General features: G+C 41.4%; 2 protein-coding genes across 4 annotated transcripts in view; both read right to left on the reverse strand.

The window, feature by feature from the left end:
• sik2b (salt-inducible kinase 2b) overlaps positions 1-11,399 on the reverse strand; it is a 42,188-nt gene extending 30,789 nt beyond the window's left edge. For 2 of the 3 annotated variants that reach the window (XM_035153974.2, XM_035153973.2), the window contains exons 1-3: positions 10,817-11,398; positions 6,996-7,112; positions 1,163-1,226 (exon numbers count right to left, since the gene is read on the reverse strand). In XM_035153974.2, the coding sequence (XP_035009865.1) occupies positions 1,163-1,226; positions 6,996-7,112; positions 10,817-10,954 (319 nt within the window). In that variant the 5' untranslated portion in view covers positions 10,955-11,398. Of the gene's footprint in view, positions 1-1,162; positions 1,227-6,995; positions 7,113-10,816 lie in introns of all 3 variants that reach the window. The other variant, XM_035153975.2, reaches the window with a different exon arrangement.
• A 901-nt stretch (positions 11,400-12,300) lies between these two features.
• laynb (layilin b) lies at positions 12,301-19,225 on the reverse strand. The gene is made up of 7 exons (XM_035155253.2): positions 19,008-19,225; positions 17,102-17,408; positions 16,683-16,840; positions 15,777-15,821; positions 15,280-15,357; positions 14,993-15,110; positions 12,301-14,603 (listed from the first exon to the last, which is right to left on the reverse strand). Exons 1-7 carry the CDS (start codon positions 19,078-19,080, stop codon positions 14,276-14,278), a joined length of 1,107 nt encoding a protein of 368 aa, XP_035011144.1. The 5' UTR covers positions 19,081-19,225; the 3' UTR covers positions 12,301-14,275.
• Positions 19,226-24,874: the final 5,649 nt, after the last annotated feature.

The raw sequence follows: 24,874 nt of genomic DNA on the forward strand, positions 1-24,874 counted from the left end.
AAGGAACAATTCTTTTTTTCTATCTGCCCTAAATGTCCAAAATGGTGAATTGCATTTTTTGTGATATCAACATCACATCAACATCTGGGCTTTTTTAACATTTTTAAATCCATATGCAAGACCTTCAGGCTCCCATGAAAAAATATATATAGCTTTATATGAGTCTCACTGGTCTTAACTGGTCTATTAAGAAGATTGCATTTAAAGGGTTTTTGGTTAATTCTGTAAATTTTAGTTTGATATGAAGAATTTAGAAGATTTTCATGCAGCTTGTTTTAAGGCATTTTCCTCTTGACCCAATCTCTTCTGAGAGGGACATTTTGAATCTAGCTTCATTATGAGCAGTTGATTGGGACAACATCTGTTCATATAATCTGTTATATTATGTTACTTTGTTTGCCAATGATTGTCTTCCTATTTAAATAAAAAAAACAAAAACAAAAAACTCCTGATTTAGGAAAGGCCCAGTCTACAGTATTAGCCTGCAGTTTTTTAACATTTCCTGTCACATGTTTCACTTTGGTTATAACACCAAGTAACCATGTAATCCGTCCACATAAATTACAAATTATTTGTAAAATCATGTCTCGTAAAGATGGTCCTTTTTTGTTGCTTCTTTTTGCAGATCTGCTCTATTAGTCCTAACAGGAAACTAAAGTAGAATTTAATATCAGTACCAAGAACTAATGAACGTGGAGGAATGACGCCACTGTTGGTCAGCAGATAGAAACTAATCTTTATATCTTGCGTAATCTGAACATCTAAGCAGTAAAGCAGCAAGCAGCATGTGATTCTGCACCACATACAGTAATAAATCTGTCTCTTTTCTCTTTGAGGCTGCCTCTCTGTGGCCTTCAAAGGCCGCCAGTGATGTCATTTACACGACAGGAAAACGATGTCAGCACATTTAGCACGGCAATTACTTGCAGCTAATGACAAGGACCATATTAGGACAGTGTTCACAGTTTTCCATCTGTGACCTTTGAGATCGAGGCCAGAATAACTCTAGGAGCGCTGCAAACTCAACGAGACTTTGATACTTCCTTGTTTGTCAAAACATGACTGACGCAACAGAGCAGAGGAGGACGTACATGAACTGGGTGGGGCAACGTGTGCAAGAAACTTTAGTCAGACTGATCTTGGACTTGAAAAGATCACTCACCGAAGATCTCCCCATTCTTGGCGTACTCCGTGACTAAGTAAAGCATGTTCTTCGTCTCCATCACCTGTGAGGGAGAGAACGAAGGAACGGGGGTCGAGGGAGGGGAGAAAAAGAGTGGGAGAGTGAATGTGAATGCACACAGAAGACTACTTTTCAACATTCTCATCAGATAATCAAAATTAATGCTCTCCTGCAACAGGAGAAAATTAGAAAACAAGATTTACAACAACAGATACTCAATCATCACCCTCACAAGCCTCACTCTGTGGTTAAACCACAGCATCTGGCTTCCACACAGTCATGAGCAAAACAAAACGCATGAATGGCACAGGGTCTAAATATGGTAACCATGTAAGAGAATGGAGGTGGACAGTTGGTGTTGCCGAGCATATTTGAATGGTACTTAAAACCTTTCAGCCCTCACATGGTGCCGTGTTGTGTAGGAGGAGGAGAACGGATTTAGAAACAGAAACACTCGGGAGATGAATCGAGTGAAACGCGGACGGGAGAATCAGATGGAGAGGGAGGATGAATCAGACACAGCGAGCCAGACATTCACACCAGAAATCCCACGCTCATTGTTTATGATCAACTTTCCATCTGTTACACTGACCGATTCATGGATTTAGGAAATGAAAGCCAGTTTTTTTTCTCCCTTTGTTCGGCCTTGTCCTCTATGTATTGTGGAAAACAACCGATTGATAAATTCAGCGCAGCATCAACTTTGGGATATTAAACTATTCTTATGGCGGACATTATGCCTTGTGACATTAGGACAGGTGTAACTAAAGGTAATAAAAGTTAATCTGTTTCATTTAGGTGTGGCAGTGAGCCAGTACAGAAGCAGGGCCCTGGCACCAGGTAACATTAGTGGAATGCAGCCCTTATTTAAATTATAAGCTATATCTGTGCTTGACAAAATAAAATATCATCTGTGAAGAGACGTAGGCAGATGTGTTCAATACAATACAAGATTCTTTATTATTTTGACTTTATAAAGGTTTACATGCTTGAATGTTCAGAAAATACATCACTTTCCTCAGAATGTCCAAAGCTGCAGCTCCTCTTTTCAACCTCTGTCTGAAACGCTTTGGTTTTAGTTCCTCTCTCTCAAAGGGCCCCTTACTGATACAGCCCACTCTGCTCTGATTGGCCAGTTGGCAGATCATGTTGTGATTGGTCAACCGCTTACAGCATGTGTAGGAAATGTCGGCCTCTGCTCTCACTTTACCTGGCTTTGTTTGGGGGCACGTCAGACTAGCCACTAGGTGTGTATTATGCAAAGCTGGTGCATTGTGATGATGCATGACATCAAGATTCCCCAGAAGCTCGGCAACTGATCAGGTATTCCAGGAGCTTCAGGAGCTCCAGGAGCATTTTTCTGTGGGGGTGAGCTAAAGCTCCACACCTTTACTGTGGACTTTGGCCTTTTTAACTTTGCAAAACCTTCACATAAGCAAAAAAAACTATAAAGCACACATTCAATGGAAAATCTGAAAAAGCATCATGTGTCTCCTTTAAATGTTTATATCGATTCAGAAGCTGTAGAAGTTTTTTGCCAAAATACATTATTACATGTATTTATTTTTTTATTATTTTCACTCTAAATTATGAAATTTCTTGATCATTTTGGATTACGGATTTTTGTCCCAGAGGTCACATCTCAAGCCAAAGCAATGACGCATGCTCTTGTTAGAAATTAATGACGTTAAACAGGATTACAGACAGTAAATACAAAGTGACTACTGTACTTCACTACCATTTATATTACATGCCTGCAGCTACAGTAAAAACCTTTCCTGCACTGAAAATGATTACTGTCCCACTTCAATTCAGTGAAGATAACACATTAGGTACACAGTGTACAGCATTTTTAGGAACTGTTGTAACTGTTATAGGCGGAATACATTAATCCATATATCTGTCATGTCATAAATCCTAATGCAAGTGGATGATTCATAGTTCAAATTCCATATGCCAAGAAATGCAAACTGCTCTTAGTGTTTAGCTTCATGTCACATGGTCTGACACTGCCTATTGCTAGAGGTGATATTCAACATGTTAAACAGTATGCTGCTTGTTCCACAAAACTGGCCACACCAATCAAACAAGTTATTATTTTATGTGTTTTATGTTTGAATGGCCAAACCAAGCATAACAATAATAGTACTTAAGTTTGAAGACCATTTCAATCTGTGCTTGACTGATCCCATCTGAATGAGAGTCGTCTCTGGGCTGAATCACATGCTGCATACAGGCTATGCTTTTTGATTTTGAATACAAGTCTCTCAATGAATCATACATTTAAATGTAATTATTTTAATGCTTTTAACAATGTGGACATTAATTGTAGCGTAGAGGATATTGACTTGGTGTCAGGATCCACTCAATTTATTCAAGGATTTCCTGTAACTGATTGATATTAAAATGAAGCATTCATTTTGTAAAGGCATCCCTATGAAAAAGTATTGAAAGACATGGTTTTGTAGTTTCATAAAAAGCATCCAATGATAATTTTGACGGCTTAAAGTCTTTTACTTGGAGAGAGACTCTTGCTGGTCGAGAATAATTGAGAGTGGTGAACTCAAGAGAATCCGATGATGGTGAGATATGAGCGGGAGAAAGGAAGTGAAGAGCGGGGTCAGCGGAGAAGCGATAAACTAGAGTGGGGTCCACAGTTGGGTTGTCTGTGTCTCTGTGTGTCTTCATTTGCTAGGGCTTCCCTCCGGGGCCACGGGGCCAAGCCCAGTTTATGAGACTGGGAAAGGAAATCGCTAATTGACCTGTGCTGATTGGTTGGAGGGGCCGTTGGAGATAATGATACATACTAAAATAACACGGAAAAAAGTTGGAGCAGTGCCACATGGTTGTGTAATGATAATGAACACTCATTTATTTCCCCTAAACAAAGTAACAGGACCCGTCTTATGTAACATAACTGCATCACCAAAAACTGTTTGAGTCATTGGTGGTCGGGCTATTTTGTTCCAGACAGTGGACATCACAGTAACTGGATGAAACAAGTTTCCTTTAGCCTCGCTAACACGTCAATAAAGTGCAACAACCAGAACAAATCGTTTCACAATATAAACTTTGAGTCATGTTAAATTTATGTTAACTTTCTCATACCAATTACTATAAAAATGACACAAGGGAAGTGACATTTATGGGATTTACTTCTATAAAAATCCTTTCAGCACACGTCGCACTACTGAAAGTGAGATGGCGTCATTTTAATAGAACCATTACAGAGACCATCAAGCAAAATTGTTCTTGACCTGAAAGAAATACAGCAAATTTCGGCAGCAACAAATCCTGTCACAATTACGAATGTGTTCTAAGAATCAACAATGACACAGAACATTTCAGTTTACAGTTAAGCCATGGTGTATGATGCTTTTTCTGAATAGACCAGACTAGGGCTGGGCCGTAACACATTGTTTTGCATTGTGTAAGCACAGTGAGGAGATGTGACACATAATTGATCTACCTCAGATTTGTGAAATGTTTTGCTGTTTATCAAGTGTTTGTCATTTCCAACTGTGACATTTCAAAATCTTTTATGGGAACCAGGTCTACATGGAACCAAGAACTGAAACCGTGAACTGAAATGTGAAATTTCTATATGTCCAGAGGATGATATGGTTAAACCAGAGAGTTTCAAGCTCCCACTTTGTTGTGCGTACAGCAGCACTTTATTCTGCAGTTACTGGTTACTCGACTGTGTTAACTTCACCTAACCATCCACTTATCAGCTTGATGATGCTGTAGCGAAGCTGTTCTAGTCCTCAGACACCAATTGTCAACATGTGTCAGTGAACAACCCTTCATGAAATTCCCATCTTGTTGCAACTCTGCTTCCAACTTTTGTCATGCATGTTAGACAAAGAGATACTAAACAGCACTCGTCCTGCTGTAGAATTTCTTGTGGCAGTTGTTGTCCAGACACAAATATATCGACCTTAAGTTCAAAGTACATTACATGCTTGGGCATTTAGACCGGAGCTACGGACAAGAATTAAAAATGCTTTTTAACAACGAACAAATCTATTCTGGCCTATTTTTCAGGTGATACATGTAATTGTGATTAAAAAGGTGCATATTTCCAAACCTAGCCTAAATAGAAAATTACACTGCAAACATTTAATTCATATAAACCTACAAACATTATGTAGTTTGAATTAGGCCAGTAGCACCTTCACAAAGTGTGGAGAACATACACACAGCGCAGTGTAGGGTCAGTCAGTCATTAACTGAGACTCAGCTCTCATATCTTAAACTATCCAGTGGTGGCAGGTTCTGCTCGGCAGCAGTTGTTTGCTAATGCATCAGAAAATGACCTGGATTAGTGCTGTGCTTCAACACCACGACTGCTAAAGTACCTGGAGTGAAGATCAACAGAGAGCGACGGCAATTCTGCTCCGCAAAACTGATTTGATCACAGATTAGTCGGAGGCAAAGTTAATTCTGGGCTTTCTCAGCAGATGTTACACTGGACCCACACTGCAATGCATCATTACATGATTACAGTGCCCTTTAGAATAACTAAGACAATAACAGGACAACAAAACAATAACACAAATATGTGTGTGAATTTGGGCAGGTTCAGATGGACATTTTTAAGGATGGGAATTGATAAGATTTAGATAAGAATGCCATTAACAATTCTGCTCATTGGTTAGATTCTTTATTGATTCCTTTATCGATTTCTGATAAGTTTTCTGTGGGAAATAAAGGCCCTTTGTTTTATTGTCCCAGAGTCTGCAAGAGTGTGACTCAGGTGTTCTGAAGCTCAACTGGTTAACCACTGTTTTTAATTACGTTTTCTTAGTCAAAGAAAATACCTGCTAAGCCCGTCTACGTGGCACAAATGTCATTATCACATAAGATATTTACCCTCGGTAAACACATTCTTCTCGGTTGGGAGGCAGTGGCACTCGTGCGTAGATAGTCAAATACATGGCATTACTGGAAGATAAGCCGCTGTTGCATAGACAGAGGTTTCGGCATACTGTTGGAGTTAACACCCTTACTTGAAATTACAGACAATACAAATTTCATCATCTTTCTTCCTGAAGTGATCACTTCTTACTCTACGCCATGAATCCTCCTTGTTGCATGTTTCCATCAGGGTGAACACTTGAGTTTGACGTCAATGCTTTTCAATGGGTAACAGTAAGAAAAACACGCCGGCATTGATGAAAGGAACTAATAAGCTGCCAGGCAAGCAATTACGATGGTTTGGACAATTGAAAACCGGTTCTCTAATGATTTTTAAAAACGTCTTTGTGTGTGGTATGCAAACATGGAGGAAACATGAATAGTGACATTCTTCTATCATCAGTACACAGGGTTGTGATGAGATGTGTCAAAGAAAGTAAGATCTAAACAACCAAGACAAAAAACAAATCACCAGGAAATGTTTTGATTGACACAGCTTAAAAAGAAAGACAAAATAAAAAGCTAAAAATACTTGTTACAATAATAAACAGAAAAGAAAAACAAGGTGAAACCGTTTATCATCACACGTCATTATGAAACGGGGAGTAACAAGTTACAAAGAGATTTCCATTACAGATAGACAAAAGAGACAAGAGCCAACATGAAATTACATATCATAATCATAGCCCATATTTACAAATCACAATTTGTCTCATATAACTTAACAAGGTGCGACATCCTCTGTCCTTTTGAAAAATTACCCAAAAGAGCAAGTGAGGGATCCTTCTCCCAGGACGGACAAAAGTGCAATAGATGCCGCGTGGAAAGCAGCTTTAGATCATTTTTATTCACATTTTGCATATTAGGCAGTGAAAGGGTGTTGATGGCTCACCTGGTAGAGCTTGATTATGTGGGGGTGGTCCAGCATCTTCATGATCTGAACTTCTCTGTAGATCTTCTCCAGGTTGACAGCATCCAGTTGGGTCTTGTCGATGATCTTGATGGCCACCTGCAGAATGATGGAGCATCAAAAATACAACTATAATCACCCGTAATCAGAATTGATGAGCAATTAGAAAGACCACCCCCCCCACACACACTTACACAAACGCTACTACACACAGCATTTTAATACTTTCCAAGCAACAGAAGGACACAGTGTGTTCTTTTCAGCTATGAGAGCGGATAACTGGTTCTGAGACACAAGATAAACATACAGCTTGTGCGGAATCCTTCATAAACAAGTTTTTATAATTGAGCCATGATGAAATATGATAGGAAAGTACAGCAAGCACATGCCTCGCTAGATACACACAAACACAGACACACACACACACACACGTAACCACAAAATGACGTGTTGGTGTAAATCGCACTCACAACCTCAACACTCTTGGGTTTGAGTAACGACGCCTGGTACGTAGCACGGCAACATTAACATCTCTGCTTCACATGGCCTCATAAACAACACTTCATCAGTGTGATCTCAAGTGTTCGAAGTCGAGCTGGACGAGTAAACAACAGGAGACCCCAGACTACGTTAGGGGGCCTGCAGACATTAGTGCGTAGTTTCAGGTACTTGTGAGACTCGGGCTGAATCGATTAGATAAACAGTTTGAGTCATTGTTTAAGTAACAACGGCAAAAGGGTGAGAATTTGTTATCCTTATCTTCTAAGATAGTAAACTTGCCAAGGAGGTAATTATTTCAACCCTGTCCGTTTGTTTGTCAAGAGGAATACGCAGAAACTACTCAACCGATTTCTACGAAACTTGGTGGAACGAGGCCGTATGGATCAGGGAAGAAGCTATTACATTTTGGTGCGGATCCAGAACAGGGGGCAGATTCAGGATTATTTTTTTGGCTTTCTTTAACATGGTGATAAAGGGGGTTTACAACATTTTCATTGATTTCTCAAAAATATACATTCATGGAACCAGATGAAAAAAACCCCTGCATATTTAGGAGTGTTTACAATTTGGTGTCGATCCAAATAAAAAGATCTAGAGAATTTATATGAGATTTCATAAGGGGACTATTTGGCCTTGGCTTTCAGTGACAAAACAGACCATTTGAATAGGTCTATTTGAGCTTTAGGGATGATTAATCAATAACACATTATCTGCAGCAATCAATCACGCAAGTAATCACTGATGCAGTTTTAGGTGAGATTATTAAAACAGATCCATGAGTGTGAAGAATGACCAGATGCCAAAACATTGCACTGCAGTTTATAATACCATCTTTTATCACACTGATGATCGTGTTATCCTCCATCTTGGCAGCCATCATATAAACAGTAGAACCGCCCTGTCCACACTGTAAAAGTATTTTATCAGGAATGTGCAAGTGCATGTATTTGGCTTGCTTTCGCGGTGCGTTGCCAGCTGATGTCACCCAGTGTCGGGGCAAAAGTTGAGCAAGGTGTAACATTTTCCGCTTCATTACCCTGAATTGTTTTTGCATAAGCATCCCCGCTGTATCACTGCAGTGGCATCATTGAAATAAATATGGAGTCATTTTTTTCATGCTGTGATCATATCAGTCAGGACACTGTTTGGTTTTAGACGTCGAGTGAAGTCTGATACCTCCGTCCTACAGGCGCTCGTTTTGATCTTCTTTCATCCACTGGTAGTTCGCAGTTAGAGATGTGCAGTAATGGCTGTTTTGATGTTGAACACTTCGCGTCATTATCTTCCTACCCACAGTACCGACAGCGAATAGTTGGCGTTAAATCCTATGGCGGAATCCGAGTCATTTAACAGCACACCAGCTCCAAGTCAGTAACTCAATTAAAACAACTGGTCTAGTAGTGAGGGATTACGTGACAAGATCAGAGCTCTTGTCAACAATACATACACAAACATACAGGAACTCACTTAGCACAAGGTCATTCGAGGACAATGAGTTAAAAAGGAATTTAGCCTATTCTGGAGGATGGATAAACGTAAGGGACCACATGGGAACGGGTCTACACGATGTGAACCCACAAGCTGCAAAATGTACATAATGGGATGAATGGTTCAGTATAACACGCAGGGGCCATGAGTAGGAAAAGTAGGTTATGCACACACAGGTACACTTATCTGGACACACACACACACACACACACACACACACACACACACACACACACACACACACACACACACACACACACACACACACACACACACACACACACACACACACACACACACACACACACACACACACACACACACACTTTAATGTGTCATTAAACTCTGGTTTCTCTTACCAGGCTAACATCTCTGTTACATTGGCATATTCTCAAGGCAGATGGCATCACATAAAGTTGATAGCCTCCCTCTCCAGCTGACCTTGGCCACTCTGACTAAACAGTTTGGCTCTGGTCAAGCCAAGCGTCCGCAGCGGCTCTCTGTACCAACCAGCGATCAGTGACCTCCACCAAACCAGTGGCCTGAAAACCACCACCTATGTTCTCAGTCGGCCCTAATGCCATGCAGGCTGGAGGCACTCGGTGAAATCACCTGGTGCAGTGTTTACCTGAAATGAAAACCTCACCTCACACGGTTGCAGATTACCTGACTAGACTTCGCAGGCTTTAATAAAAAGATTAACACGGTAAGAGACTTTAGAGCCATTCTCTCTCCGTGCTTTTCATTAAACCTACCAAGAGTCTCGTCTGGGTGACGTAGATCTTGTCTGTAGAGTATGATAGCTCACGTTCCACAACAAACAGTTGGGAGGTCCTGAGGATCAAAGATCAAAGTTTGCAACTGTGTTTTCACATGTCTCAGGGCCTATTTTTCTAACACCCCCCACTCTGCTTCTCACAACATAGCTTCTCTACAAAGGCCGGACACTCTCCACACTGAATCTCAGTGTCTCTGTCTGTACATTAAAAATTCATGGCACTCAGAGGTCCCATTCACGAAATGTCTCTCTGCACAGAGATGACATAAAACTTTAAGTTAACTCAATCCAAACCCCGTTAATGCTGCATCACCTGAGAGCGTTCAGTGTGACATCAAACCCTCTCCGACCTACATGAAGACCGGGAGAGCTGTGTCAGTGGATCGCTGTCTGCGTGCCTGTGTGCAGAACACTTGCTGCTTTCCAAATACACAGCTCTGGCTGCCATGCCCCTGCTCCTCGGAAAGCTCTTCGGGCACTGCTGGCACAAGGCACCGGTAAATCACATCATTATTTAGATTACATAATGGGACCACCGACCCATGCTGCATGCATGTACGCCCCAGTTACGGCATGTTTACACCAGCCATACTCTTTCTGAGTCGCTGCACTGTCTGGTTCATTAGCAGAGAGGGAGTGCAGGTGTATGATGCTGATGGGCCTGGAAGTAGGGGAAATAAAACGCACGCATGTTTACAGTTCGCGTTTCCCAGCAGCACCGGTGGTCAGGGCTCTTCCTGGCAGTGATGTGCAGCTGGGTGGGGTGGGGGGGTGAACGTGCGCTCAGTCATTGCTCCTGAACCTGCAGGAGTGGAAGCACCGGAGCGGCCGGGTGGAGTGACCGGGCCGTCACCCGATCCAAGTTTGTGTTGGTGCCCGACGCGGACGCAGCGTCGCGCCTTCCGCTGTGAATATGTGGGGTGTCAGCCACAACATGAGAAAAGTTATGTAACTCGGGCTGAACAGTAGCCTAAGTTAGCTTTGGGGGCTAACTAGTTCACCAAACACACACACACACACACGCACACTCACTCACCTCGGTCTTGGTAATGCGGTGTCGCGCCAGCTTCACCACGGCGAAATTGCCTTTTCCTAAAGTGCGCTCGATGTCGTAGAAGCCCACTCGGACCGGACCCCGGCTCAGCGGTTTCTGGACACTGTCAGCCATGACCATGCTGTTCTAAATGTGACTGTTTGTGGACGAGGAGGGAGGAGTAGGTAGCCAGACGAGCGGGCGAAGGGGGACACGCTGCCCGGAGGAAGGGGGGCTCTCGCACGGGGCTCGCGCTGCTGCTCGCTCGGGCCGCTACAGATAAAGACGAAAGTAGAACAAGCCGCCCACCGCCGCTGCTGCCGCCGCCGCCGCCGCCGCTGCCGCTCCTCCTGCCGCCGCCGCTCGAAGCGCGTCCATTAAAAACAAAGTTGCTTTCTGCCGGAGCCCGTGTGGCGACGCTGCCCGGAGCAGGCCATGAGCTGAGCCGTCGCACCGCGTTCCCCTCCGCGACAATAGCGCGATAATGTCTGAGCTGCGCGGAGCCTCTGTCAGCCGCGGAGCGCACGGGTGGACTCGCAGAGAGGCATCATGTTCTCCGGTTGACGTGTATTGACGTCAAAGCCATGGGGGTATTTGTACAGGGGGCGGGGCCACGGCGCCGCTCCACACTTCAGTGCCAATTGGTTGCCAGGACGACCGGACCCATCTCCTACGTCAACCGGTAAAATTGCTATTCTGAAAATCGGTCTGCTCGCCTGCGCCTCCTTGATCGCAGCGCCGAGGTAAACTTTGAAGTGTCGCCCTGCAGGTGTGTATCGTGCTTTGATGAAGAAGATGATGATGATGATGATGATGATGATGATGATGATGCGGGACAAAAGGATTACATTCATTCATCCGCTTCTGTTATTCTCCCAGCTCTCTGCAAGTATGAATGAAAAAAACCATGCATCTCTCAACACATGCAATAATCATGTAAAAAAATAAACCGTTCCTCTTCATTGCTACATTAAATAATCCATAAAAAAATATGCATTAACCGTATACAAATCTGATATATAACATAACATATACCCTTATATAATGTAACCTGCAGGCCCTCATGTGAGACCAGACATTTTATCAGCAACAAAGACTCGTCCAGCTACACACCAGCACCACCTGTTGGCAGAAATTGAAAATTGATGCAAGGCCCCACATTTCTTTTTAGACTAGTGTTGGATTCCAAAGGCTCGGATTCTGGGAGGGTCTGTTTCCCTGTTTATCTGTGTTCCCTAACATGAACCTATAACCCGAACCAGTTGGGTGTTATGATGATGAACGTGACCCCGATCTAACCCTAAGTTGTCTCTGCCAAAACTCGAGCATTGGTTTCTGATGTTTACCATTTCCTTTTTGAATATTTTTTCAGTGCACTAGTGGTAATACTTAGACAGCATTCACACACATCTGACGTCACTCCGCTACAAACACACATGACACTTGAGTATTCCCGTACTGCTATTCAATAAGGAATGCAACCACAATATTGTGCAACCAAACTTTATTTCACACCCAACAATCATGTCATGTTCCGAGACGCGGGGCACATTCCCACCCAGTGGTCGTTCTAACACAGAACCGTGGATTGCTAAGCAAGCAGAGCCGAGCAGCGCCCCGAAGGCCTCTGCTGTCACGCATAGACTTCCTGGATGTAGGAGTTCCAGATGTGCTTTTGGCATTTCCTGTCTAACATTCTCCAAGAACACACTCAGCCTCTCCTTACTGGGCTTACTACATCTTTCCGAGACACCGACCCAACAGCCCACTCGGTGCTCACTCAGTGCACACTGAGACACAACCATGATATCTTTATGTTCATAACACAGGTACGTTCTTTCACAGGCAAACAACAATGAAGGAATCCAGGACGTGATCTAAACTGGTCACTCCTCAATGGTGTCTATGTCAAAATCAGTGGTTTAGTTTCTCGCACAGTCAAGTGGAGTGAGGGGGGGGGGGGCAGTTTGAGGTTTACTGGGGTCAGCAGAGTTCTGTCATCAGTGTTTCCACATGCACTGTCCTGTTCCCTGACATCACAGTCCAAACAGGAAGCCTTAAATAGGGGCTCACACACACGCACACACCGCTCCTCGGGTTTAGAGAAAAGGTCAGAATAGTCCCTAAATAGGACGTGTGCATCAGTGGAGAGCCGACGCAATCTTTCGGTCATTGTACCTCCTACAATAATATCTAGTGAAGTTATTGGAAAAGTGGTTGAGTAGTTTAATTTGGGATTGTTTACAAGATGAGTAACCCTGCGTGAGGGCTCAAAACTTGCAGTTATTCCCAGGGTTACATGTGTAATCCACCATGCCGTATATAGCAGCACTTGGTGCGCCGCTAAACCGACCTGACTCATTCATGATTCAGATCAGATTTCCTCCACTGAGTGAATTTGTTTGATGGATATTTAATAATTATAATATATAAAATGAAGTTTGAATAAATTATCTCATTCCATCTGTCCACCAGGCTGGTCTACCATTAAATTGTTCACCCACATCTAGGTGGATTTCGATGGTCCCAAGATGATGAATCCTATGACTTTAGTCTCATTTTCCTCTGTTGCTTCCAACAGCTCCATTTTTTTCCACTTTTCCTCTAAAATATCTCCACGATTATACACGGATTGGTATAACATTTTTGACATTCACAGAGTCTAGACGATGGATCTTAGTGACATATACACCATCACAATGAAGAACAGCTCAAGTCTCATTTTTCTGTCCAAACACCGTCCAAGCTAATAGGAAAACTAACCAATGTGTTTCCAAACCTGACCTGATTCCGATGCATACATATATATACTTTCCCTCTGCTTTGGTTTATAACTAAATATACCTTCAAGAATGATAACATTCCCATTGGCCTCAACTGTACTTAGGTTTTGGTGTTAATTAGCAAATGTTAGCATGACAACACACCAAGCTAAGATGGTGAACTTGGTAAACATTAGACCAGTTAAATATCAGCAGGTTGTTAGCTCAAAAACAACTGTGCATAGATTCACCCTCACAAAGCTGATACCATAACCGCAGGCTTGTCTTCCTACATAATAAAATGTATTAAAGGGATTTTTCAATATATCTTATTATTTTCACACAGTGGAATTCCCAATTTGTTTAACAATCTTACCAAGAGAACTCTCTGGTTCTAGGAAGTTCTGGGTCTAAATATACTGCAGAGTCACAGTTGACCAAACTTTGGGAAACCCTGCATTAGTGAGTAATGAGACTTGAATGCTGGATGCTGAGGAAGCAGCGCTGCAGATACACACAGGAAACAGATCTATCCTCAAATAACCAGGCTGACACAGCCACCTGTTTAGTAACCCTACACCACACATGCAGCCAGTATGGTGCACAGGAGGAAACAGGGATGGAGAACATAGTGTTCTTTTCTCTGGCTGCAGTGAAGTATGACGGACACTTGGGAGAGACCAGATAGGCATCGACAGCGTTATCCGTAGATCTCGTTTTCCACCCAACCAGTCGGACCGCGGCTGCGCCGACTCTGAGCTTTGCAGGTCTCATAAATGTCGTTGGTCACAAAGCCGCTCGCCTTGTACGTGCAGGACACATTCTCATAATCGTCACACTGGGAGTCCGGGGAGGGGCCGCACGATAACTTTGTCATGATGTCTGCGGTCGCGCTGGCGTCGAGGGTGGTGTGAGGCAGTTTGGTAATGTCACTGAAGGCATAAGGTCCTTGAATGGGACAAAGTGAAGCTGTGGTTGACTTCCATGGTGGTGATCTGCTGGGGCAGCTCTCTGTTTCTGTCTTCCTCCTAGATATGAAAGAAATGACATTAAGGAGCATGGCAGCATCATTACAACATGACTGAATTACCACTTTACAAGCCAAATAAAGTGAGAAATCACATTTGAACTACATGTTTCTAACTGCAAGCTACAAGGATTTAAGAGGTATACAAGTTACACACAGTATATCCTTTTGAAATGGTCCTTACATCAGCCGGAAGTTAAATACTTGAAAAAGACCTGCATTAATGTGCAATATTGATAAATACATATTCTACAAGAGCATTAGGCACAAATGTATTAACTACCTCTGCAAAAAGAACATTATTTCACTTCTAAAATGGCTCTTAATATGCTGTTTGATAAATCTGCATTCAGAAACAGAATGCTTTATATGTCACTTTTCTGCTTTTACCTCTTCGCATGCTTTCTGTAACAGAAGAAGCCAGCAGCCGCAAACAGCAGCAGCAGGACAGCAGGAACAGTTGCATAAAGGATGTAGGAAACATACAGGGTGTTGTCTGAGAGAGACACTGCAAAGAAAAACACAGTACTTGCCATAAAATACTTCAAAACATGGCCTCTGTGTTTGAATATTTAGGGCACGTCATGATTCTGTTACACAGATTTCTAGTAGTTTTCTTAAAAACATTAAGGGCATTAACTCTAAGTATCATGAATGAAATGAAATTATTTTCTTACCTGAAGACTCAGGTAGAACTATTTTTGTCTTGTCGTCACTTTCTGTAGTTGAGAATAGTTTGGGCCTCAGGGATGGAACTGGAGCAATCAGAAACAGTTCAATATGAGTCATTGCTTATCTAACCACTGCAGATTTGAAGAGATTTTACCACAATTCAGAACATATGTGAATATATGTAAATTTTATAAGTTTTGCATATGTTTTTAACAAGGTCTACATTCTTAATTAAGGCTGAAAACATTTTCATGTAACCTGTAGATAATTAAAATTACAACCTAATCGTTAATACATTTTTACCACCAGATGTCTTCAATTCCACAAAAGGAAACGGACAAAGTCGACATTAAAGTGAAAAAAAAGTGATTTGGTTGTTTTTGTAGTCTAACGTTTCTTGATCCATGTATAAACACATCTGCTGCCACTTGTTATCTTTATCTCACAGGAACATAAAGCACACATGGACACTATGTGTGGGGTAGACAAGTGCACATTGTACCTGCATGTGTCATGTTCCGTTCATCAGTATATACTGGGGCTTTTTCTGCAGAGGACAGAGAAAAGAAGTTCACGTCATCCAGACAGATTTTCTCTTTAACATAACATGATTAATCCAAATAAAAAGAGATTAAGTCCATAGAGACATGCTCAAAAACCATTTAAAATCAGAAACAGAAAGAAAAAGAACCAACAGAAAATGCTATAAAAGGAATCCACAAAATAAAACGGGTCATAAATAAGAGACTGCTTACAGTAAGATATGCCTACTGTTATAATACATGGAATGTGCACATGGATTCCATGAAGGGTTGTTTTACAGTTTTAGTTCCCCTAAATGATTACAAGGAGGTCCATACGTACTGTAACTAACGCATGGCCAAGGGCCAAAAGTTCCCTTATGACACCTTGAAATTCACTTGATCAGCATTTATATTTGTATCTGCACCGAATTGCACATACTCTTAAATATCAGTCCCCGAAACATGTCTCATTTTCAAACCAAGATACATGAATTATTCTCTGAGAAATGAGAAATCCTTGGTAATCCATCCAGTAGTTTTTGCATAATCCTGCTAACTAACAGACAAACATAACAAATGCAGACAAAAACATCACCTCTTTGTCGGAGGTAATCAAGTAAATCTGGTATTTAAGGTTATATTTAAACTATCAGGTTTCTTTCAAACATGAGCAGATATATCTTTTCAGGTTTCCAGAGAGCAAAGCATTACAGTAAACCAAGCAACCAACAACACAATTGTACACTGAATGTTTAGTTCTAGCTGTTGTCAGCATTGGCCACATTTCAGTCATGGTCAGACACAGATTTAAGAATCCAATTAAAATCAGTGTTGAATAATTCCCAGTAGTACAACAGCCCAGTGTCAGTGATCTGCTCGCTCACCTTCTGGGTATTTGCAGACAACGCTGTTCTTAGAGTAGCAGTTGACGTCACTCCACTGGAACAGGAAACGACCATCTCCGTCAGGCGGAGCAGGCGACTGATCGTACAGAATCACGCACATTTCACCACGACACGATGGCTCATCCCAGTGCCAGTTCCTGCAGCAAAAAAGATGCAAGTTTTAGCCTCTTATTACATTTCTTATTGAATCATTTGACAGTTTTCGTAATCGCATGCTGTTTTCCTCGAAAGGGACTGTACAAATTCCATCACTCCCACGCAAACTTCATTTAACCCAATTATCTCTTCTAAATCATAACTGAAAACAGGGGTTTTCCATTGACATTTCCTTTTTTGTATCCCCTCTCCTTTAAATGGTTTTCACTGATGCAGTCGCAACACAAATAAGAGATACAGACCTGAACTTGGCCTTGCTTCCATCCAGCCAATAGTACTGTGAGGGGCAACCTGGAATTGTGGCCCCTGCCCTGTAGCGCTGTGGGCTTTGGCGGAGAACGATCCAGAAGTCTCCATCTCCGGCCTGCAGCTGCTGTATGAACCTCTCTACCAGTCGCTGCTCGCTCTCTGTTTCAATGCTGAGCAACTCGCCCCCGTCCGCCCTGCATGTCTGCCTGGCATCTTCGAAGGTCACTCTCCGTCTGCTGTCCTGGATGTTGGACACCTTGTAGCACGGTCGCTCTGTCCCATGCCGACAGATCATTTGACCTGCAGTCAAGCATCAGGGATATAACAAGATGATGAGTTCAGGGTTTTGGGTTTGTCAAGACTTCCTGTGGCTCCTCACATAGCAGAAGGGTTTTAAACAAACTACAGTAACATGGACAAATTAGGAACTAGAAATTTTGGGGTCACATTGCTTTGCCAAAGTCATCCCACATTTTACCACAACATGGGCAGAGTAAACCATATGGTCACGAAACAGTTGTTTAAACACAGTATTTTTAAGGCCTTGGAGAAGATTTTTTTCTTTTCCCTACATTCTCTGGCAGTTAGAACAGTTTTGATGCTGTGGTGCATTAAAAAACATTTTAAATATGCAGGTCTGAAAAATGCAGTGGTGGCACAATATGTATGTTTATTATTGACTGAAGTTTGTTTATTATGGCTATATTCACAATAAGTAAGTCTTGATTGTCTAAAAGTGAAGGTAAAAACATGTAACTCTTTAGCTGTTCTCTTTTGATCCATTATTTTGCATTATGAAGTGTGCAAGGGGCAGGACAGTAAACCCTGATGGCTGTGCCGGCAGTGTATGATGTTCGTGTGAAAGTAAATAGTTTTGCAAAACTGGAAAAAACACTATATAAGTTCTGTCCATTTGCTGGACGCTCAGGAAGCTGCACTGCATTCCCAGCAGTAAAGAACATGAGATTTCCCTTTTTCATAAAAGCATAGGATTATCCTTGATTAGTCCCACGATGGGGAACAAAGGAAATATAAAAAATAGCTATGATGAAATGAAAACATAATACACAGTGTAAACATTGCACATTAAAGATAATGCAATTGCATGGACAGAAAATTTGCTACAAGCAAATGTAAAGCATAAATAGTAAGACCTTTTCATTTATTATTATTATTATTATTATTATTTACTCATCTGAAATGATCTGGGGATGTTAGGATTCCTCAGGTAGATCTCATTGCCCTGAGGTCTGACCACTTAATTTAACCACCTATTGATGATTTTACATCAACAGATGTATGTTATGTTTTTATGGGGAGGGGGTTATGTGTTTATTTTTTTCTTCTTCTTGTTATGTGTTATTCTGTGATTGTTGTCTCGCAGTGGGCACACTGAGGCAAATTCCAAACAACTGGAGTTGTGTGGCAATAAAAGTATTGAACCTTGAATCCAGTTTCACTGTGATGGGTTGCTGACATCTTTCCCTCACAGACAATGAGACATGGGCGTCTGCTGTGTAGTCAATAGGAACACAGATGCTGTTGTTATCATGGCTACAGTTGCAGCCTTACATTAAGATATAGGACAAGTTGCATAAGAGGAGTTTGTAGTTAGAACAGTTGTTGGAAAACCTCCTGATTTGAAACCAGTGGGAAGTGAATCAGTTTGCAGCACATCACGTGTCTGTGTCTGTTTATCATTATCAAGCCTCTTCCCCATGATGAGTCTGGTCACAACCCTGTCAACCCTCAGAGGAAAACCTGTAAATATCATCAGCTATGTAACAAACACACAGTGGAGAAACGTTCTCGGTAAAAAAAACACAAAACAAAACAAACACACGCACACACGCACGCACACAGGAAACGGTCTGAAACCGCACTGACATTCCTGCTTACCATTTATTTTAGAAGCGGATCCAGGCTGGAACAAAACGCAGACGACGGTGGCAAACAGCTTCATAAAATCCATCTCTACATGTTCACTACATGAGCTGCACGGCCACTGGTGAAATGTTAAAGTAACGGAGGGAGCGAGCTGCTTCTTCTAGGAGCTGAACTTCTGGAGTTTTTCTTTCAGCCCGGAGACGAAAAAAAGCAAATCACAACCAGCAGAGGCAGCAGAGCAGAGGAGAGGGAAAAAGAAGTGGGTCGACTGGTGGAAGGCGTGCACATGGAGTCTAGATGAGAAAGGAAAAAAATAATCAAGAGTGACATTTTTTACTTTTTACTAAAAGAGAAAGTTGCTTTTCAGTGAATCTATTCCTCCAAGAGGCAAAATAAACAGCAACTGGAGAATGATTTTGTGCAGTCAATGTGCGGCCTGTCCCCATTTAATCCCATTCACATCTAGTAATGCCATTATAATGGGCTCAATAGAGTGCTTTGTGCATACACTAATGCATCATGCTCCCTGTAATAAAATGAAGAATGGCGGTGATTGGGGAGGAAAATGGCTCAGAGGACAAAACCAAGCAGGAGAGAGCAGAAACTCGAAACGGCCCCGTGTCAGCTTTTTGCTCTTTTCCCTGTCTGCTGAGCTCCTGTGATGTGATGCAGCTTGAGTTTACTGACCACATGTTTGGTGTATTTATTCAAATCTCATTAAAAAACAAGCAGGAGTCTGTGAAAGGAAACTGACTCAGGCCCCTGTGAAAACACCATGACAGGCACGGCGAGGGCAACGCAGAGATAGGGACAGAGTGGGAGATAAAGAGGGTGAGAGAGAGAGAGAGAGAGAGGGAGAGAGACATGCAGGGGGAGGAAGGGAGGAAAGGGAAAACGATTTTTTTTTTCTCAGAAGCATACTTCCTGTTCATTGCTCTGGGTTGGTTTCCAGGCACTGTAGCTTAATTTCCAGAAAACGAGTGATGGTGACAGTTTGGAGCACTCGTACACATTACGCAACTGCAATAATTGTTTTTGGCCCTAAAGAATAAAGATTAATTACGCAGTTAACTTTTTTAAATGCAACTTTAATGTCTTGTTTTTTTTATGTATTTCCATACTACTTTGAGTCACCTTGTGTCTGAATGGTGCTGCATGAATAAACTTTACGTGCCTTGCAACAAAAACAATAAATTTTTACGCAGCCTAATCCAGCAAAATCGCCAGAATGAAACTTTTCCCACGAGAGACTGAGACACTGACAGGTTGAGTAGGGGCCCGCTTCACTTGCGGTTGAATAAAAGTTCTGTTTGTTGTTGTTGTTGCCTTAGAAAATAATGTCTTCAGCACTCCAGGGCTGTTAAAGTGCTGTGGAAGTACAACCGTGTTTGAATTGAAGGAGTGCTTCATTCGTTTTAAATGAGGTTGATTGTAATATTAACTGTGTCTGTGTTATTCATGTGGTTAGTTTATTGGACATCGTTCCAGCACTAAATTTGTTTAAAAAAACAGCTAACCCCTTTTTAAAGTAAACATGAAGTTCACCCACAGGACACACATTTCACCAAACTATCTACCTATTCCACTACACCTCACGTTCCACCACCAAAGTGATGTAGAGGTATTAATACAGTACTTTCGAAGAGATTTAGACACTCACCAAAATCAAAAATGATTAACGTATCTTTTTAAATTACATGGCACTAAAAGAGTGCACCTCCGCCAAGGCCCATCAGTCCCCTGATGATTTTTATGTGGATCTGCACCGAATTTCATACACTCATAAATATTAGTACCCTTGACATGCAAATTTTGTCCCTAACAAGATCCATGAGAAATTCCCTATCTCAAAATGTTCACAGTGAAAATCAGTTCAGTAGATTTTTTTTAATCCTGCTGTAAAAGAAACAACTAACTAACCAACCAACCGACTGACCGACAACCGACCATACAACTGACTGAACGACCGACCGACCAACCAACCAGGCAACAGGCAACCAACCAACCAAACAACAACCGACAACCGACAGACCAACAACCGACCGACCAACCAACCAACCAGGCAACCAACCAACCAAACAACAACCAACAGACCAACAACCGACTTACCAGGCGACCAACAACCAACCAACCAACAAACAGACAGTGGTGAAATCAAAAAGATCGAGGTAAACATAGAGGACACAACCTAACACGCACACTAACTGCCAGACTAGTAAACTACCACTAAACCTCACACACCTCCCAGTTAAAAACACACATCAAAACACAGTGTGTAAGAACAGCACTGAACAATTTAAAGTAAAATGGCAACATTTGTATAAATATAGAAAATAATGAGGAAGAAGAAAAAGGAAGTATGTAACAAAAAGAAGACAAATGTATCATGTAAAAATCACAGAGGGCAAAAAAAAAACATTAAACAAAATATGATGGTGATGATGGGTTACATGTTTGATGGAGATTTGCAGGAAGGATGAGATGACATTCGTTCTTTTGGGCTCCTTGTGTGAGCGATTACATGGTTTTCAGAGAGCTGCTGCTGGGCCAACTACACCAAACTCTGTTTAGAATTCCTCATTTTTCAAATGTTTCCTGGCTGAATATTGGAAACGCACGCTGATTTTTTAATGACCCTCTGAGTCCTTTTAACTGATCAACAGTTTCGACATTACACTTGAACTTGCCGGGACTGATTCTAACAATTGAAGCAGCGACTGTCAGTCAGTTTACAGAGCAAGAGCAGACGTTCAGGGCGATGAGTGGGAATGAAAGCATCACCATTTGAAGCTGCTGTTTTACAGTAAAAAAAGAAACATGGTGTTGCTTTAATCTGCAGTTTATCCTTCTCTTGTGTTGCATGATTTTGACAACAGCCGTCAACAGATGACCTTGGAAGCAGAGTAATGAACACCCGCTCCTCTCCGGGGAGCTGAGAGAGGACAGGCTGTTGGTGTTTTCTCTGTGTGTAGCTCTGTTGTCTGCTTCTGTCTCCACTGGTAACACAAGTGTGTTTGTCGTGCAGGCGTCTAGTTGTTAGACGGCGCCTCTGGAAGCTTGTCATGTGTAACCTTGAATGATTTTTTTCCTTTAGAAAGCCTCCATAATTAATTTGATTATTGGCCGGTGCACGCAGACGTCTGTCATGTGATGAGGAGGTGTGACTGTGTGTGTTATGAACACTGTCCCTGTTGAACTTTTATCCTATCATCAGTATCTTTATTGCAGGGCAACAGGCTCAGAGATTGTGTGTGCGCCAAACAGAAGTGCACCACAGATAATTTCACAGAAGCATTTTAATGCTGGCCTGTATATACAGCTGTTCTGTTATAACGGATCTTGTAACGTTGCATAAGCATTTGAAAATTTTTGTAAACTGATGTATGAGCAGACTTTTTTACATCCCTTTTAACAGATAAACACATCTCCCCCAGGATTAGGGCAGACACACAGCAAGAGTAACCAGAGGGTTGGCCTAGGGACAATAAAGGATCTCCTTTACCCCCTCTTTGTCTCACTTTGTGTGCAATATTTGCATATTTATCAGCTATGAACTATGTGGTCATTTAATTTAACAAAAATTTAAGACAATAAAAACATTATTCAGTAAAATCAGGATCCTTGGAGCAGTTGGTGATCCAGCATTGATCCATTCAGTGGCACGAGGTGCAGGATTTTGTGTCTTAGTTTACTCCAAAGAAACTAATTTTCATTAGAATTGATGCCTGTTTTATTGAAACCACAATATACAAAGGCTTTGACTGTGCTGTGTGTTCACTGCAGGGGAGGTGGTGTCTCTTGCTTTGTAAATCACGAGTCTATTACACTGAGAGAACTGAGCCTGGTCTGAGTTTGTCCAGCAGATGACACCAAACGACTCATGAAACAAGGACTTTACTTATTATAACACTGAAGTTATATAATCTATATCAGTTCCTCTGCTTTATGTTGCCCTCTTCTTCTACTCAATTATAATTCAGAGGGAAATATTGTTCTTTTACTGTGCTACAGTGAATTTACTGGAATCTGTAGTTATTTTGATTTTATTTGTTATATGTAAGTTAACGCAGGGTCAACTGCAAAATGAAAAGTGATGGACGAGAGGAACGGGTCAGCACAGGAATAATAGCAATGTCGTAGAAAAAACACAATATATATATATATATATATATATATATATATTAATCAATGAAAAACTCAAATACTCTACTGTATACATTTAGAGTGTGAGGATGCAAGTGAAAAAGCCAAAGTGATATGTATCAGTCAAACTGGACATTGTTCTGCATGAGTACTTTTACTTTTAAAACTTAAATTAATATTTAGATTTCCCCAAGCAAGTTTTGCTAATAATAACTTCACAACTTCTTTTAAGTAAATGTAAAAATGTTAAGTCTTTTTTAGGTTTTATTTAACAGCACTGCTGGCACTTTTAATTAAGAATCTGAATGCTTTTTCTATAATAATACAGAAAGTGATAATATATTATCAGCAAAACTTATGTGTCCAGCAAGAATATAACAGCATTATGTCGTAAGAGGAAACGTGATTGGCTCATCACTGCTGCACAAATGAAAATACTGAAACTAATGTGCGCATAGTTTCTTTTACGGAACAGACAAAAACTCTGCATCTTTGAATTTGTTGCATGAAACATATTTACCACTGAGTTTATGAGATCTTCCCACCCTGAAGGGTCATTAGCTGATGATCTGCTTTACTGTACATGCCCAGAGTACAGTACCGTCTCCTCACCAGCTTCCCAGTGTATCCTCTTTCCTCCAATGCTAAATCTGTGTCCTCCCCCGGGCCTTGTCTTCATTGTTTTCTAATGTCATTGTGTGTCAGTAGCTATTGTCGCACTTTGTGAAAGGAACCAGTAAAGATTTTTTCTAATCATTATATACCACAGGACACTGTCATGATAATAATAGTAACATCTTCAATAATCTCCAAACTGGTGACTCTATGAGTAATGTATATCATGTTCTGTACTATTGTATTTATAGCGTATCCATGTAGCCATCATGTGCTATATGCTATCCAATCACAACCATGCATATCGGAAATACCCGCCATGTTTTTAGATTCACGACAGTGCATTTAAAATCTACGCATACAGCCGCCCAGGACCAACAGTCCCCTTAAATTCAATGAAACTGCACCAAATTGCACACACTCATAGATATTGAGAGATTGTTGTCGTCAAGATCCATTAATATTCCCTTTGAAATCAGTAGAAATGTCACAAAGACTCTGGATCCGCACTAAAATGTTATGCCTTTCTATCCTGACCTACACCGCATCCTACCAAGTTTGTAATGGATCCAGTAGTTTTTGCTTAATCTTGCTAACTATCAAAAAACAAACGCAGATGAACATATAACCTACTTTTTGGAGGTAAAAATAAAAACTATCTCTAGCTTATCAGGACATTTTGCCACCACTTGAAGGAACACATAAGCCTTCCGTTTGTATTTCAAAATCCCTATGATTGCAGGTAAATGATTTTCATTGGGGGAGTGAAAACATTTACATTTTATAAATGTATTATATGTATTTGATGTGCTATCAACGGTTTACATGATTATTTAAGGGTTATTTAATGTTCATTCTGATCCATCACCCGGTGGACATATGAACATCATGTCCAGCCACTCTTACATAACTTCCATTATCTCTGTCCCTGCAGAGAAATAGGATAACCGGAAAACAAAATGGCTGTGATTAGAGATTAAAAAAAGGCCAACAGCATGTTTCCAAACAGGCGCCCTGCTTAAATCCTCAGATGCATGTGAGGATTGAAGAGATCGTATTCGTATAGTTCGGATAGTGTGACAAATGTCCTCTCTCACCACAGGCACTTTGAGAGCATCACT

The sequence above is a fragment of the Hippoglossus stenolepis genome, chromosome 4, assembly GCF_022539355.2.
Source record: "Hippoglossus stenolepis isolate QCI-W04-F060 chromosome 4, HSTE1.2, whole genome shotgun sequence".
NCBI classification, from domain to species: Eukaryota; Metazoa; Chordata; class Actinopteri; order Pleuronectiformes; family Pleuronectidae; genus Hippoglossus; species Hippoglossus stenolepis.